The following is an 18,637-nucleotide window of genomic DNA, read 5'->3' as shown; positions in this document are numbered from 1 at the left end:
TTCTCTAACATAATAAATTCTCTAACCAAACATATGTGCAAGGAGAAAACAATTTGGTGACTTTTTTTTGTCTGGATGGTTGGTTTGTTTTTTTGTTTTCCATAGCATATCAGTGGCTGGCTTTTTGATCACCTCCTCTTGAGGGGGAGCAGCCTTGCCAGGCCACAGAGGAAGACAATGCAGCCAGTCCTGATGAGACCTGATAAGCCAGGATGAGATGGAAGATGAGGAGGACCTCCCCTATCAGTGAACTTGGAGAGGGGCATGGGAGAAGATGAGGGAGGGAGAGTGGGATTGGGAGGAGATGAGGGAGGGAGCTACAGAGGGGATACAAATTAAATAAATTGTAATTTATAAAAATATAAATACATTTTTAAAAAGTAAAAAAAAGAAAAGTAAAAATGAACAACATCATTTTATTTATAATCCATCATTTGTGTGACTTCGAGTTCATGTGATTTTTCACTGAAGCCTCATGCTCAGTAGAATGTCTATCTTACACAATGGGAAGAAATCTGAAGTTTAATGTTACTTCAAACCTTTTTTCAAATGAAAAACTTTCAAGAGACTGAGGAAATGGCCCATGGATTGCAACGATCTGTGCTTGTTTTTCTTCCTGACTCACAGGTCACCATTCCATCCCCTCTCACATGTGCAGTTATGTGAGCCTCACCTCTACACACAAATTTCAATAATCAGAAAAAAAATATTCTCAAGCAATAGACATAATAATTTAAACCACCATGTAAAAGTAACTTTTATTTCCAAATGAAGTTGTTGTCTCTGAAGCTTATCACCTCTGTCTTATTGCCTCTGGGCCTATTTAGCTTCTAGACTCCTTGCAATCTAATCAAAGCCTAAAATCTTTTCAGCCTCTGAGACTTACTGCTGAATAAACTCACCCTTTCTGGTCTTTTTTGAACTCTGGCTGGCTTGTTCAACTATGCTTTTTTGCTCAAACTTCTCTCCTCTCCAGTCTGCTGACTGATTCAAACTGGCTTCTCAAAGCTTCTGAGTTTTGCTCTGTTCCACCTTAAAGTACTCTAGCAATCGGTTCTAATCTTCTGGCTCCTTCTCATATTCTGGTTCATTCTGTCTTTACCTCTGACTAGCTTGTTCTGTCTTCAACATGTCTCTGTAAAACTATCCCAGTGAAACTGCCTCCTTGTTCTCTCTCTGTCTCTCTGTCTCTCTCTGTCCTCTGTGCTGCTCTCTCTTAAGTTGCTTCTCTATCCTCTCTGTTCTCTTGGGAGTTGGACGTATCCTATCTCTGACTCATTCTGTCAAATCTTTCTCTGATTTATCAATTTGTCTGCCCCTCAACTAGACATCACTTTCAAACTTAGCAGCTTCCTTCTATAAACTAATCTTGCTGTCATTGTTAGAGATTAAAGGTGTATACTAAGGGTATGGATGTATTCCAGTTGGAGTGATTAAAGGTGTGTTGTTCCAGCAAGATCAGACAGACCTAGAAGGCCTTTGGATGTAATCCCTTTTCAGAGCAGCCATGTTGCTGGAATAAAATTCCTCTTCAATACCACCACTGACTCAATGGCTAATACACGTGCTCCTCCTCCACAAAATCTGAGTTCATTTCCCAGAACATATGTGGTCACATATGACCACACTTAAATCTAACTCAGTTTATTCAATGCCCTTCTCAGACCTCTAGGGGCACCGGAACGCACATCAGTAAAGCCAAATTTCATGCATACATACAAATATATCTACATATATATGTATTTAACATATATATATATATATAGGCTTTAAGAAGGCCCTAACTGCATTTTAAAGTGACTACTCCTCACAATGTCTACTACAACTGAAAGTAATATACAAATTGAAGAATTGTGACTCTTATCAACAGAAAACTGTTTAGATTATTTGATAATCCACCTCACTCTGATGTTACAGTCCCTCTAAATGTAATAATTGTGTTCTCTTATCCATCCCATCTTAAAATACTAAAATTGTAAGCCAACTATATATTTAAATTTTCTTTTGCAAATAGATTCTACTACTACTACTGCTATTATTTTAGTGGTATCAAAATAGGAATATCACTTCAAATATCAGAAATAACTCAATTCCATTTACAATGTCATTGCGTTTCCTCATCAATGTCGCATGCATCCATGAATTATGATGATAGAAGACTGGTTACAGTATGGACACCCCATGGTTCTTAGAGACAAAATAGGTGATTTTTACCTGGACAGAAGTAGCACTGTACTTCCACGTGTGATATGGATTTTATCAAATGGAACAACAAAAACGGTGACATGTTAAATGTGACAGATGCTATACTCTTAGAATCCCTACTTCAAATCAGCACCACTGGAAACCTTTGTGGAGAAAGCACAGATCTTGACAGATACACTCTTGCTGTACTCATAGTACTTTATTTGTAATAGTCTATTTTCAAATTACTTAGGAAGATTCTCCTTTGGGGATATGGTCCGTCTACTCTCCTCAAAGTTAAGATGTACACAGATGAAGAAAGCAAAGATGTTGGAAGGAGTACGCAGAGGTGGACATCACATAGGAGGGAAGTGGGAGGAAACACTGACCATATTAGGCTTGGATGGGCAACAGCGCACAGGGAAGAAGCCCTCCCACAGCCACATTCGCAGCAGCTGAAAAGCAAACAAGAGAGCCCGAGGTAAAGAAACGATCCCACTCTCTGGGTGAAGCATAAAGACAACTATGGGTGTTACTCAGTCGTCTGCTTTACTTTTCAAAGGCATACATTCCTGCAAGCATACAATCAATTATTTTCCTCATAGTTCCATTTAACTTAAAAAGTCTTTCAGATTAAGAAATACAGAATTGTGCTAAGTAGCTACGTTTTTACTTAGAATGATTATTCAGTAGGAAACATAATGAGCCAATGTGTTTGAATTAATTGTATTCAATTAATATAGCATGCAAATAGAGATGCGTAAAATTCAATACTGGTTTTCTTATGAATTCTCTCAAAATTATATTTTGAAGACAGAAGTAATTAATGACAGATTTTGCAGGTGGCCTCAAGTTTAGAATAAGAAGACAAGGTTTTACCCTTTGACCCACTGATACTTATGCCTGTGAAATTATTTATCACATACTATTGAAGATGTCATGCTTGGTGATTCTAAAGTAACCTTGGAAGACCATCAGTTTTAGGTTCCATTTTTGGATGTTGAAAATACACTCCCAAATGTATAATTTCAGATTATAGTTATACAAAAATAAGTTATATATATTGCATGCACTTATGGGCATATTGCAAAACTCAAAATCATTTTTAATTTCATAGATACAGAAAGAAAAAGTCTGAAAATACAAAGCAAATCATCTAATAAAATGTATTTATTGGTATAAACCATGTAAACTGATGCAGCAAAGAAGTGATTTAGTGCTTTGATGCACCCACTTCCATTTATTCTTATGAACAGCATTTGCATTAAATTCTGGAGAACTGTAATGGAACTCAGTAATGATATAGCAGTAGGTCCAGGTTTATGATTGAAACTTTCTATTTTGAACCTTACTTGAAATTTGTCTACTGCATTGTATATGAAATTTTGAAAGGGAAAATTAAAACAACCTCCAATATATTTCCAAATGCTTATGAAGACAAATAAGCATTTCCTCAAATAATACCAATGGATTTTTTTTTACACAAGAATATGTAGGTTCATATATTTTATTTCCTTAATTCCTCTCCCTCTATTTCCTTCTTTCAAAATATTAAGATGCATTAACTCTAAGTTTTGATAAGTGACTGAGTATTGGGTTATTGCTTGATAAGAAAATTGGTACTTTAATATTTCTTTTAAATGTAAATATTTATGAATATATATTAAAATATATATTATTTAGTAAAGTATTATTTATAAATTATATATTATTTAGTAAAATATTATGTATAAATTATATATTATTTAGTAAAATATTATATATTTTATATTAACTAATATTATTTGTATTTTCATATATAAAAATATATATGGAAAAATTAATGTGCTCAATTTTTTGGTCAAATTATAATGTATTTGCATTTACAAGAATGTTCTGAGGTAGCTTCTTCCCATCTCTAACTAGGAAACCAGGGTCCTGTTGTTCAGATCATGCCAGGAGATCTACTGTTCCTGTTCTTGGCTAGCATGTCACATAGTCTTCCAGAGATTCCGAAGAAAAACAAGAAACACATCATGTTCCTAACCTTTGTGCAAATGTTTTATTCAGTACCCTTAGCTATAAAATTATAGGTAGTGTGTCTCATGGATTAGAATGGATGCCTTCTCCCTCCCCCACCATCTAATTCACTGCAATAAAAATTAAAACCTAGAGATTGTATCCATGAAAAATACTATTCTCTTAAGCTGTAATTATAGTTTTTCTTTATTTTTGATAAGTTTGTTAAAATAATGAAAAGCACACAAACAGGCATAAACACAGAAGGTTTTGGAACCATCCACCCCTTTGGATGTTACCCAGTCTGTCTGATGTGCTTTAAGATGACTGAAGAGATTAGTAGGTGGCTAAATTAACCTCTTGTTGTGTGGACAGAAACAGCCACATGAAACAGTGACAATAATCTGTCCTGTCTCACAGGACTTTTTGAAAATAAAGTGAAAGAGTATGTAAATATGACCTTGATCCAATGAGACTCCTTTTGATCTAAGGGTTTATCTTTTTTTCAGCAATATAATAATCAAAATAAAAAGATAGACCCTTTTCTCAAAGCACAACTGATTATATTCATGATTCATATGCTGTTGCTATGTTAAATAGTGCACATTATAATATAATTTGGGGACTTGGCAAGGGGCACGGTGGAGATGAGGGAGGGAGGGAGGGACTGGGAGGGAATGATGGATCGGGACACGGCTTGGATACAGAGTTAATCAAATGTAACTGATAAGAAAAAAATAAAATTAAAAAAAATAATATAATCAAATATTTAACTACATGCAGATGTAATTTTGGGGGCAGTGCAGCTTTTGTAAATTTCTACAAAATATATTTTCTATAAAATTAGTGATGGCAGAGGCAGACCCTCTTCCCATCACTATGTAAGCCACTTGGACACTAAACTACCATGGGCTACATCTGTGCAGGGGTTCTAGGTTATCTCCATGAATAGTCCTTGGTTGGAGTATGAGTCTTTGGGAAGTTCCCTGTGTTCAAATTTTCTTGTTCTTTTGCTCTCCTTGTGGAGTTCCTGTCCTCTCCAGCTCTTGCTATTTCCCACTTCTTACATAAAATTCCATTCACTCTGCTCTTTGATCACCTCCCCCTGAGGGGGGAGCAGCCTTACCAGGCCACAGAAGAAGACAATGCAGCCATTCCTGATGTGATCAGATAGACTAAGATCAGAAGGAAGGAGAGGAGGACCTCCCCTATCAGTGGATGTGGGGAGGAGCATGCATGAAGAAAGGGGAGGTAGGGTGGGATCAGGAGGGGAGGAGAGAGGGGCTTATGGGGGGATACAAAATGAATAAAATGTAATTAATAATAATAATAACAATAATAATAATAAAAGAAAAAATAGTGATGGAAGCCTTCTGGAATTCATATGCTATTTAAAAAAATCTAAGATTTTGATTGCATGCCTGTATAAGGCAGAGAGTAACTAAAATAGCTCTACACACAAGTCTCAAAATAAATTCACAGTAATTTGCCACAGGGACACCATACCACCAGGTGACATACAAACGAATGTTTCCCTTAATCATTGAATGTTTCAGAAAAGGGAGGTTGAAAATACTTTCAGGCCTTGAAGATAATTTAGAAACTAAACATCTAAATGTGCTAGAAATAGCAGATGATAAAGTTTCTGGGAGCTGTGGTATATATAGCACAGGCACAGCGGCTTTCCTAGCAGTTCTTATCATCTGGAACTCAGTAAGTAATGACAGGACCTACAAGGTAATGACTAGCCAAGTCTAAAATCATTTCTCACTTTGAGACTCATTATTTAAAATATTTTTAAATAAGATTTAAATTTGATAACAGAATTATCTCTCTCTCTCTCTCTCTCTCTCTCTCTCTCTCTGTGTGTGTGTGTGTGTGTGTGTGTGGTCACACACACCTATGCCAGTGTGAGTAAGATAATCTCTCACTCTTTAAGAGGAAATGACACTAAACACTAAAGCACCTTTTTACAACGTAGCTGGAAGGGCAAAACAAACCTAATTTTGTCTTAAAGCTTTAAGTGAATATATTCTTGTTTGTTTCTGTTGCTGTGATAAAGCCTTGATCAGAAACCACTTAAGGAGAAAAGGCTTTACTTCAGATCCATAGTTTATAATCTATCATTAAGGGAGGTCATGGCAGGAAATCAAGGCAGGAAAAATCTGGAGGTGGAAACTGAAGCAGAGATCACAGGGAACCTCTTCTTGATGGCTTACACCTCATGTCTTATTCTGTTTATTTTCTTCTCCACCTCAGGATCAACATTCTACAGCTGGCACCTTCTACAGGGGCTGGATCCTCCCATATCAAAAATCAATCAATAAAATGCCCCATAAATGCCCACATGCCAACCCGATAAAGACAATACCTCAATCCACATTTCCTCTTCCCAGTTGTGTAAAGTTGACAGAAACAAAACAGCACAGAAGGATTTGTTAAAGCATGCCCAGCAGTATAAGCTCCATTACATTATTCAAATGTGTGGATAATAGAGATTAAACCATGTAAACTGACATAGAATGAATTAATTGGGAAGCTGTGAATCTAAAAGAAAAGTTTACAAACTAAAACAAAGTCACTTTTGAGAATAAAAATACTCAATTATTATCTGCATAACTACAGACCATAAATGGTAGAAATTATTTTAGTTAGCAAAACAGATGAAATTAAATAACAAAATTTAATGGCCAGGTTTATTTTACCACAATTAAATGAGGAACCTTGTTTGTGAGACTCAAATATCAGTATTATTTCTACAACAAAGGATACCTTCTAAATGCTGCCAAGGTTAAGAGGTTTTATACAAACTTAGGCAACGAATACTTTGTGTTGAATGACACATTTGTCTTATAACAGTCTTGGAAATTTAATTAATGAATAGAAGGGAAAGATGTATAATTAGCATATTAATTGTCTGCATGACAATAAAAATCTTCTAAAGTTCCTCGAGGTGCTTAAGAACTATTTGCTTCCTTGTAGGTACTTCAAATAATCTCCTGCAATTTATTTACAATATTAATTTACATTGTCTAAATTAAGTGTGACACTGCCAAATAATTATTACTGTTATTGTATCTTTTAGCAATTCAAACAAGGTTTTCCCTAATATGTATTTATAGAAGTTTCAATTAATTATAAGTTTAGTATTATAAAAGATTCATTTGTGCTTCTCTATTTCAAAGCTAGTTCCCTGAATATTTTAGCTATGTATCTCACTAAATAACACACACACACACATATCTATAATTGTCTTAATCATGTGTGTGTGCATCAGCGAGACAGAGAGATACAAAGTGAGAAACAATGAATACGAGTAGAATCTTAGCATGAGTTTAGAAAAGAATAAAAGGGAAAAGGAGAAGGGAAAAGTTAGCAAATACGTTTTGCATTTTAACCTATACTGGCCCAAGAGAAATTCATTGTTACTATACTTTTCTTATTTTATATGACATTTGAAAATCTTAGGTTTGTGTTGACTAGTGTGATGCTAAGATAAAGGTATATGTTGGGTGAATGAACCTAGTGACCAGAGTTCAATCCCTGAAAGTCACTTAAATGTGTAAGGAAAAGCCAACTACACAATGCTGTCCACTGATCTCCACCTGGATGCTATGGCATGAAACACACACACACACACACACACACACACACACACACACACAGAGAGAGAGAGAGAGAGAGAGAGAGAAACTAATAAGAGCAAATAAAAGAAAATGCTTGAATACAGGGATTGCACCTTCTGGAATTAGTCATTTTTTTTTTTTTTCCAGAAAGCGATGGGCTTCCCATTAAAACTCACTAACATAGAGCCGTAAACTCTGTATCAGGTCTCTATATTTCAGAATCTTTCTCCATTCCAGGCTCAGAGATGAGTTGATGAGGGACTTTCAGAAGTCCAAAATCGTAAACTGCCTCAAAGTAGTCAGCCTTATACTTTGTGGCCTCTCATGCATTTCTCAGAGAAACCTCAATAAAGACTCTGGCTGAGAAATTTCCACTCTTTTAATCTAATGCCCTGTGGGTACAATTCAATATTCTTTGTCATCCTGTAGGGATAGATGTATCCTCACTTTCTAGTATATGTGAATATTAATTTATTTTGCTTTCTTAAGTATTATGTGTGTTTATTCATGCAATAATTAGCTGTCTACTCCCATAGAAGAGACACACAAAACTCAACAAACAACTCATACCAACGACAAGTGAGTCTCAGCATTAAATCTTAATTAGCAACAAAAAACAACAGGTTATTAAAAAAGTTGAAGGAGGAAAGGGATTTTTTGTAAGTAAGAAAACTGGACTAAACTATAATTTACACAACATCTGTCAGAGCCATTAACTACATCAGAAATGTTTTGACTTAATAAAGAACTCAGTTGTTTGAAACCAAGTTGCTATTCTACAGGAAACATTTATTTCAATTTTGATTCATGCAATATCACTTAGAGCACACACCTTAAACTATACAGCTTTTAGCCTATGTTCAAAATCACTTGAAACATTTTTCTCTGTTTCATGGCAATTTTGTTGAAAATTAAGTGTTGGTGATGGTATCGCTGTTGAACTTCTATCTTCTGGCCCAAGAAGGTGCTATTGATTTTCAACCTGGAGCTTCATTTCAGGTTCCTGTGAAAGCTCTTACATTGTTCCTTTCAAAAGATGTGATGAAATTCCCAGACCTGGAAGGTTCTATTAGTCTACCTTCTTCTGGCTGCTAATTATCTCTATTTCAAAAAAGAGTGAATCACTCACAATCTTATAGAAATGGAGTGTAAGCAATTAACATGCAATATAAAATATGACTTTCTTCCTGTGGCTTAGGTCTGGATTGGCTTCTGCTTCATAAGAGGTGAAATAGAAACATCTCTAAATTCTCTCTAAAGACAGTTTGCACTGTTGCAAATCACAGTCATTGATTATTTGTCTCAGTACCACAGAGTTTTTCCTTTGAAATGTTTGATTCAATACAATGTCTTTCTATATAAGTGATGTTTACATATTTGATCTGTAAGAAATTGCAGGTGGGATATTCAATGCTGCTGAGTAATTGAGCCAATAACCCTGTTTTGGTCAGCTTTCTAGGATGATTAACTCCTGACAGTGGGCACTTAGGTTTTTGCTATAGTCCTAGTATTCTCTGCATCATTCTGTCTCCATCCCATTTGTTAGTCATTAATATATTAACACGTGCTTTATAATTTTTTTTTTACTCAGAGCTTTTGAACAAAAAAGAACCACACATAGTTATAAGAAGATAGATGGAATAACAATTTTCAGAAATTAAATCAATATGTGTTCCTGGGTTTCACATCTATTTCTGATTCATAAATGACTGAGATGTACTATTAGTGACTCTTTTAAAAAAATTACTGATGGGATAAGGGATTATAAATATTTGTTTATTTACCACCATTTAAAATTAGTGCTATAGTAAAACATTTTATATAATATTCTTCCTAGAATCTTACAAGTTTGAAGCTATAAAGTCACCCAGCTACTTTAGAGAGGACAGACAAATCAAAATATCTATCAGGCCCTAAAAGGAATAAAAAGAGAAATACAAATAGTTCTATGGATATTATTATTTATAAAAGCCACTGATACTTGCAATAGCATAATATTGACATTAGAAAACTAGGTGTCAAATAAATACCAAAATAAGCATTAAACTCTTAAGCAATAGTTTTTATAATCACTATTTACTTTGTGATGTATTAAAATTTTCTTATTTACAAAGAAAACACCTTTATGGGTCAGAGACTCTGTAAATCATACATTGAAGTCATTAATATGACTCTGTTTTCCAAATTACCATCATTAATAATGGCCAAAACACTCCAAATGGTGGTTGATGCACCGTTAATTTCTAACCCCATAGCTGATGAGCAACTCATTCAATTGGATTAAGAGTGAAAGTCACAGAAGTCTCTAGGTACTTTGTTGTAGACAAAAGAGAGGGCATACAGTTATGGTATAACCTTTATTTTATGGGAGAAATAACTGATACCTTGTTGTAATATTTCAGTGGAAGGGGAGAAGGCTTTAGCTAAAGAAGGGAGGAATCTGTAAAATGGAAAGAATGGATGATTATATGTCTTGGCATGTGGCCAGAATTTAAACAGTGAGAAGTGACCATAAACTTCTTCCAAGATAAGGAAGATGTCAGAGTGAGTGCAGAGTAAAACCCACTCTTCTAATTCTCAGTCCACATGATTTCCATGGAGTCTCAGGCTCCAGCATGGTGACTGCTATACTGGACCACGTGTTAACCAAATGATGTCTCTATCCTCCTCTTAGTTAATGGACACTGGTAAGTGGTGGGCTTCTTATTTGGAACTTGACAGAAACCTTTTGTTAAATAGTTATTATTTGCTTTAAAAATGAAGTGTAAAAGTTCTGAAATCAAAAAGGAGCTCAATAAAGTGACCATAACCCAAAGATGAATTGATCTCCTATATCTTCGCAGATTCTTATAAGTTATTACTCTCTGAGATTATCAAATAAAAATATTAGGTACAGCTGGTATGTATCAGTCAGGAGGCAAAGGAGATCAAATCTTTGAGTTCTTTGTGATCCTGCTCTACAGAGCTAGTCCCAAGATAGCCACATCCACACAGGAAAACTGTGTCTTAAAAAACAAACAAACAAACAAGCTAAATAAGAAATTAAAATTCTAAATGATAGCTGAAAGTAATTCAGCATTTAGATTGTTTTAAGAATAGATAGAAGTGAAATTACAAGCTTTAGTAAAATTAAAAATAATGATGTCATTGGTGACATCAGAGAGATTTAGAGATGAAGTATAATTTGCTATGTAAACTCAGTCTCAAGTCTCAATGTTCATTATGTTCTAAGATGTGTTATATTAATTTTTCTAATTGTTCTGAGAAATTTTTAAATATTAGTTCCTTATTCGAACAGAATAAGAATAAAAATCAGAATTTCTATAAGCAATAGTTGACAAACTTCATGATGACAAATGACGAGAATTTCCTATAGTGAAGGAAAAAGGCAGTTCCATCTTCTGAACTCACAGAATGTTGGATGTGGGGACAAATATCTGTAAATAACACACAGCTATTACAACATGGGGATTGCAGGCCAGATATCCTGGAGTGCCTACTCATTGTAGCAGCAAAAACAAGTGGAGAGATCCTGACTCAAAACAAACAGGAGAGAGCCAGCCAAATGCTGTAATCATGTCTACTGATTTCCACATGTGTATGTGGCACCTGGGCACCCGCAGTATACTGTCCCCCTCGACCCCCACACACACCAGAAAACAAAAGAACAATAGAGCTTGATCTAAGCAACATGCCTTCATAAGTATTTACTTTCCCTACCATCTTGTACCATATATTTTTCTAAAGAAGAAAGAGCAAAAAACCAGATGATGATAAACATCTGAGAAACCATCTGTAGTACGCAGAAGAGATAAACATGGATCGTCATTTTAGCTAGTGCCTGTGAAAGCATAATATGTTGTACAGACACAAAAAGGAATAAGAAATAGGCCATGTGGTTCTCTAGGCAATGGAGTATGAAGGCCAGAGAAAAAGTTTTCAAGAAGTACATTTTTAACAATGTTCAAGGAACAGCGATATCATGTTGTCAGCAATTCATTAGAAAAATTCAGTATTGAGACATGGTGTGATGAAACTTTATATGAAGTCCTGATAATAGTACCCACTGATAGTTCATACATAATTGGTATTAGACAATATTATAATTGTTTTTTTACAATATTGTTGTCTTTTTGTTTATATTAGATATTAGACAAAAATACTTCCTTAGAAAAAGGCTTTTAAAATTATATCCTTATGAAAGGATAAAATTATATCCTTATGAATATTCCTTATTCATATAAGGAATCAAAATTCTTTATTCTTTTATTTATTTATTTATTTTGATTTATGTGTATGAGAATTTTTGTCTACGGATATCATTTTGTGCATTTTGCATGCTTGATGGTTCATGCAGAGGTCAAAAGTAGGTACTGGATGTCCTAGAACTGGTGTTACAGATAGTTGTTAGCCACCATGTGAGTGCTGGGTCCTAATCCCTAGTCCTTTGAAAGAATTGCAAGAGTTCTTAACCACAGAGTCATCTCTTTAGTTGAAGAAATCACAATTCTCTAATGTCAGAGTGAGAGTTCTACTGCATATCTAAACTTAACAATTAAAAACTCCTACATAATTAGTGGTCCCAGATGAACACTGAAGATTTTTTTTAAACCATCGTGATTATATAATCATACTATCATTTTGGTATGAATGAGAAAAAAATATGGTATCATTTTTCAAGTAAACTAAGAAAAAGGTGAAGCAATGTTTTGTATGAAAGTACTTGTCTGCATTTCTGATGTTGCCCCGGTGTCTTAATTCTTAGAGTTTAATCTACGTACACAATGTGTACTCATTCCTTAAGAAACAAATTTACATTGGGGGCCAATATGGTATTTCAACAGGAGTAAGTGTCAATTTGTATTTTTTTTTACTTATATTTATTGTTATTATATGTTTATTATTTAAAACAATTTTTAAAAATTAAACATATTTCTATCATATTCTTTCTCTCCCTGGAAGTCCTTAATCATCAGAGAAATGCAAATGAAAACAATTCTGAAAGTCCATCTCACACCCATCAGAATAGCTAAGATCAAAAACTCAACTGACAACACGTCCTGGAGAGGATGTGGAGAAAGGGGAACACTGTTCCATTGCTGGTGGGAGTATAAACAAGTAGAATCACTTTAGAAATCAGTCTGGTGTCTGGTGCTTTCTCAGAAAATTAGGAATAGTGTTACCTCAGGATCCAGCTATACCACTCTTGGGCATTTATCTGAAAGATGCTCTACCATTCAACAAGGACATTTGCTCAATGATGTTCATAGCAGCTTTATTCGTAATAACCAGAATCAAAAAACAACCTAGATGCCCCTCAGTAGAGGAATGGATTCAGAAATTGCGGTACATTTTACACAAAGGAATACTACTCAGCAATTAAAAACAAGGAAGTCGTGAAACTTGCGGGCAAGTAAATAGAAGTCTCAATTTCTTAATGAGAGAGGCAGTAGCATAGAGCAGTTAAGTCTATGTACAGATTCATTACATACTCAGAACAAAAACTTTGGTCTAAAAAGATAACATTTTTCTAGGCAGTAAACCAGTTTTCATATTTTAATTATCATTTTAGAAATATCTTAACATGAAAGTCACAAATGAATAGTCTTAAAAATCTTATCAAAGACCAAGCAGCAAAAACAAATCCTTTCTTGAGGGTACTTTTCTTCCTTTTTATTTTTCAATTTCAAATTTGGCCAAAAGCTTCAGGCATTTGGGCTTTATGTGCAGCAATATGTAAAAATATATAAGAGTGAGCATCCATGTAATAATGCAGGCCTCTTATCTCCAGATGTACTCAGAGATTCAATTTGAAGTAAAAAGAAAATAAGAAATTTTTTCAAGATGGAAAAAATGAAAAATTTATATTTCAGAACTAAAGTACCACAAACCATTGTTTAAGTCTGTGAAATCTGAATTGAAAGAGTCTCATAAAATAGTCACTCCTGTAGAGCCAGTTTTACTTTGTTTTCTATGTACCTTTAAATTATAACTTGAATTTTGTATTTGACTAAGAAATGTCTCACAGTCCATTTTTCAGAATTTAGGCCCATATGTCCTTAAGGGGAAATATAAGGGACAAAAGTCTTGCTTAAGGAAAGAAAAGAAACCAAAAACAACAGTGAGAGGTTCTGTCCCTGAAGACTAAATAACTGCATTTATGAAATATTAAATATAAGAGAAAAAAACCTAAATCATACTATAAAGAAACTATCGGTTTTCAACGCTCATAGAGATGACAAAGAAAGACTAAAAAACAGTTTCCGTTTGCTTCTGTTTCAGAGAGCCTAAACTGTAATCTACTTGTGATAATCAGTCATAGTTATCAGTTAGTGTGTCAATTATTTTGTAAAGTCATGGGGACGTTTAAACAGTATAGGGAAATAATATAGTAAAAAGAAATGTTTACGCATTGAAGTAAAAGACCAATGGAAACATAAGCACCTTTAAGGAGGTGATTATTTTTTACTTCATAGAAAATAATACTTTTTCATGATTAACACATCCTCATATAGTTAGAAAGAATCTAAGCGATTCATACATACCAGCCAACAGAATCCTAAAAGGATTATGAATCTCTATGTTTGATTTCTTTTTATCTTGAATGTATATAAAAAATAGGCTGGCATCTTCTTGCAATAATTGAATTGTAAAACATTCAATGTGACATACTCTAAACGTATATTTCTGTACCATGCATACAAATATAAAATTTCATTGTTACAAGTGCATTTTCCTTTTGGTTCACATATTAATCTAAATTATTACCAATGTTTTCACATAAGTAATATTAATATTTTTGTGACATATTAAAATAATACTGAATCATTTATTTTGCACCATTTGGAAATCAAATTTTGTTTAATTAGCAGAAATATTGGCAAAGATGTACCAAGACACCTGGTTATATTAAAAGGGTTCAAAGTGAGAAGGAAATCATGACAACCTTAAGCATGTACACATGCCTTTCAATTTCCTTCTCTGTTACAGACAGGAAATTTTTCTGGCTGCTTTTGTGTCAATTTGGCATAGGCTGGAGTTAGCTAAAGAAAGGCAACCTCAATTGAAAAAAAAAATGCCTCCATACAATCATAGGGCACTGTCTCATGCCACTGAGAATGTTGCCAACATTTTGGCCTGATGATCCTCAGCTCTACCCAAAAGCTGAGCAAGCCATGGGGAGCAAGTAGTAACCTTTCATACCCTCTCCATCAGTTCCTACCTCCAGGCCACTTCCCTGTTTCAGTTCTTGCTCTGACTTCCTTCAATGAAGCATTACAAAGAGAAAGTCTAAGCCTTTCCTTCCCAACCTGCTTTTGGTAGTGGTATTTCATTCCAGGGATAGTAACCCTAACTAGAACAGGAAGAATTATATATAATTTTAACATCTGTACAGAACATCCAGAATATTTTTCAATAATTTCCAGAACCCTAATATAATTTCCTAAATATGTGCAAGGAGTTGGCTACATTTCTTCACTGAAGTTCAGTTTGTTTAATGGATCTCATTTGAGTTTATTCAGGATAATTACAGGATGACAATACTAAAGTCCAGAAAAACTGTGATGTTCCTTTAATGAGATATGAAAAGCCTTTCGGAGGGCACAACACTTAGATCTGAGGTAGATAAGTAGATGTATTTAAGCACAAACTAATCTTTTATGCAGAATAAAATACAAAAGCTGAAGTCATTTTTTTTCCAAAACAAAAAATAAAAACAAAATAAACACACCCCAGAAGCCACCATATGTTTAAAAAATGCAAACTTAAAAAAATGTAAAACTTCTATAAACAAACAAAAAAAATTTAAAAAAATTCTCAGGAAATATTAAAGCCTCTAGTTACTTGGTGAATTTTTTTATTGCAGTTTTTGGGTCTAGAAGGGTTGAAATCAGCTTATCCTATGGAGAACAGGTTTCTGGGCTCACATTGTCTCTCAGTTAAGTTCAGAGAGAAGGAAAATTTGAGGTTGGAAAAGTTCATGCCCTAGATATCTATAAATTTCAAAGATGAAGAAGTATTTTTCTAAAATCAATGCTGACTAATAGATTTCAGCATGTGCTTTTCAGAAAACTGAAGATACATCGATTTCTATGACTTTTATGAACCTGACATTAAATATTCTAATGTTGTCAAACTCAATTTCTTCCATGAAAAAGATGTTTGTCTACATTTCCATAATAATACCACATTACATTCCAAAAGAGGAAGCTCTTTACTTAATATTCCTTATGCTTGCTTCAGTTAAAAATATGAAAATATATTTGATAGAGGAAAATAATGTATGATTTATTTATTCGTTTATATATAGTTTTAGGAAAGTTTATTAAAAGCAGTTTATTGTCAAAACACATCCGGAAAAAAACTTCTGTAGCTCTGTCTCCCATTTTAAATCTCGAAAATGTAGGCATGGAATAAAAAGAGTTATGTTGTCTGTCTACTTAGCGTTCTGTAAAATTCATATTCTGTAAGTATGCATGATAATTGTGTTTGTATTGAAATCACCCAGAATCTGAAGTAAAACAGGCATTGCAAAGTTTGCTAATTTCCTGTATTTTTTTTACTTCAGATATTTTCTTCAGAATGTCTGCCAGATACAAAGAGTAGTCTCATCCTCAAATGACTAACAGGCAGTTACTTTAGGCTTCCAAAACACTAGCTAAACTGAATCAGTCAGTGATAAATTATTTTGAGAATGAAAATATGCAGAATTATAAATACACTGTATTAGAAAAAGTTTCATAGTTTCATTAATCACAGGGTAAGTGATATCACATTTTACTGTTCTTGTGGAGAGTAGAAAGTATGTCTAAAAGGAGAGAAAGTGTCTGATAACAATTGGCAGACATATGGACAAGATAAAACTTAAGAACCACGGCTCACATGGCTGTTATCTACTAGCTTGCTGCTTCTTTGATTTGTTTTAGGATGTGCGTAACAGCCTCATGGTTGGATCAAGGTGAGGAAGAGAGCAACTGCAGAGGTCCAGAAACCCTTTCCTTCCTTACCTGCCGCTGAGGAGGAAGCCGATCATCACTGCCAGCAAGATGACTCCCACTGTCACTGACACTGCGATGATGGGAATCTGGCTTTGATCACTGGATGCTGCTACTGCTGATAAAAGACACAGAGAGAGGAGCTTGTCATTAAAGGGGCCACACACATTCAAAACGTGAGCTGCCTGGCCATAGGTAATTGATTCATCTTTTAAACAATTCACCCACACCCAGCTAGCGTTCCCTTGTAATATCTGCTCTCAAAAGGAATCTGAAAAGAAGAAATATCTACTCACCAAACATTAATCAAAAGATTCACTAGAGTCACTGATTATTTTCTCTGTATCATAAAAATACACTGCAGATTGTACATTACGAGGTTTCTACATTTTGCAAGGTAAAGGAGAATATTGTCTTTGACTTCAAACATAATCATGTGTATTAGAAAGTATTAAATATTCAAGATTTGACATTTTTAGAGTTTACAGCTATTGTTTTCTAGCAAAACTATATTAGCCCGGGAAGTCTTTCCTGTAGACAGAATGTCTAAGATAATGGGGCTTTGATTTTGAACTAAAATGCAATACCAATATTCTAAATAAAATTTAATAGTGTAACTTTATATAGAATATAAAATGTCACTGTAATTTATAAATAGGATCACTGAAAAGCATCAAAGTGTGAATTTAAAGCTTTATGAACATGAGTAGAGAAATTTACAATGCTTGTTTTTGTTTTTTGTTTTTTTGTTTTTGCATTTGCAAATAGCATTTATTATCCAAATCATATCATTTTCTTCCATCCTCAGACGACAATTTGTTTATAATATGAATACAAGACAATATTGTACTGATGTACTGTTTCAACTAAGTTTATTTGAGTATCAATGAGCTCACTGGGTGAATGTTTGTGGTATGTAAAACTGGCAACATAACTTTGAACATCATAACAATGATGAAAATAAACCTCACGGAGGGCCAAGATGGCGGCGCCAGGAGAACACCCTGTCTGAGAAGCCGGACAACACACTCCGTGCAGCGACCAGGAGACTGAACTCTGGGCCCTAAAACAACAGCGATCGTGTTTCCCAGGTGAGGGGAGGCTCCCACAGCATGGGAATCGGTAGGGTCCACTCTCGGCTGCCCAGCCAGAACCCGGAAGAGAACCATGCTAACGCGGGCTTTGGGTCTCAGGGTTGGTGCCACAAGCGTTCATGTCCCGATCACTTTCCCAGGCTGATCGGTGGGTACAAGGGTGCCTGAGACTGGGAGTCCCACTCGCAAAAAAAACCCACGGGGAAGGAAAGTTGCAATACTGATCACGGGTCACCCAGTCTTTCCATGGAAGGTCTCACTGACCACAGGTACGTGCCGCCATCACAATTGAGCTCCTGCAGCGATGGAGAGCAGCTGCGCGCCCAGCTCAAAATCCCTACTCCCTCTGTGGAGGAGGCAAAAGGCGGCCAGCAGAATCTGCCAATGACCACATTGCCTGTACCCCAACCTGAGATCGGGGCTGAGAAAACCCAATCCTTTTGGGCACTCCCCCAAACGCTGCCATAACCCTGTCTCGGCAGAGCAGAAGGATAAAGAGACTCACAGCGGCTTCGCAGTGCCGAAACTCCGGTGCTACCAGCTGCTCCTAGCAAACAAACTACAGCTCGGGATCTGGGACTGTGGTCATTCTACAGGTCCTGAGATTCTCCTGGGTCAAGCGCAATAAGGTCTAGCAGTAAGTTCTATCACCGGCGCCCCCCCTCCCCGACCCCTGGCAGAGAAATGCCGGCTCAGGATCTGACTGAGAAGCCCCAACCCTGCTGGCACTCCCCTGAGA

The 18,637-nt window shown here is 35.3% G+C and overlaps 1 protein-coding gene across 1 annotated transcript in view; it reads right to left on the bottom strand.

The window, feature by feature from the left end:
- The window catches only part of Epha5 (EPH receptor A5), a 324,424-nt gene that overhangs the window by 23,471 nt on the left and 282,316 nt on the right, over positions 1-18,637 (bottom strand). Inside the window, exons 8-9 of the mRNA XM_055629171.1 lie at positions 16,817-16,922; positions 2,434-2,639 (exon numbers count right to left, since the gene is read on the bottom strand). Coding sequence (XP_055485146.1) covers positions 2,434-2,639; positions 16,817-16,922 — 312 coding nt within the window. The remainder of the gene's footprint in view (positions 1-2,433; positions 2,640-16,816; positions 16,923-18,637) is intronic.

Source organism: Psammomys obesus, unplaced genomic scaffold, assembly GCF_907164565.1.
Source record: "Psammomys obesus unplaced genomic scaffold, mPsaObe1.curated_primary_1811, whole genome shotgun sequence".
Lineage (NCBI taxonomy): Eukaryota > Metazoa > Chordata > Mammalia > Rodentia > Muridae > Psammomys > Psammomys obesus.
This window is presented reverse-complemented; position numbering and strand designations above follow the sequence as displayed.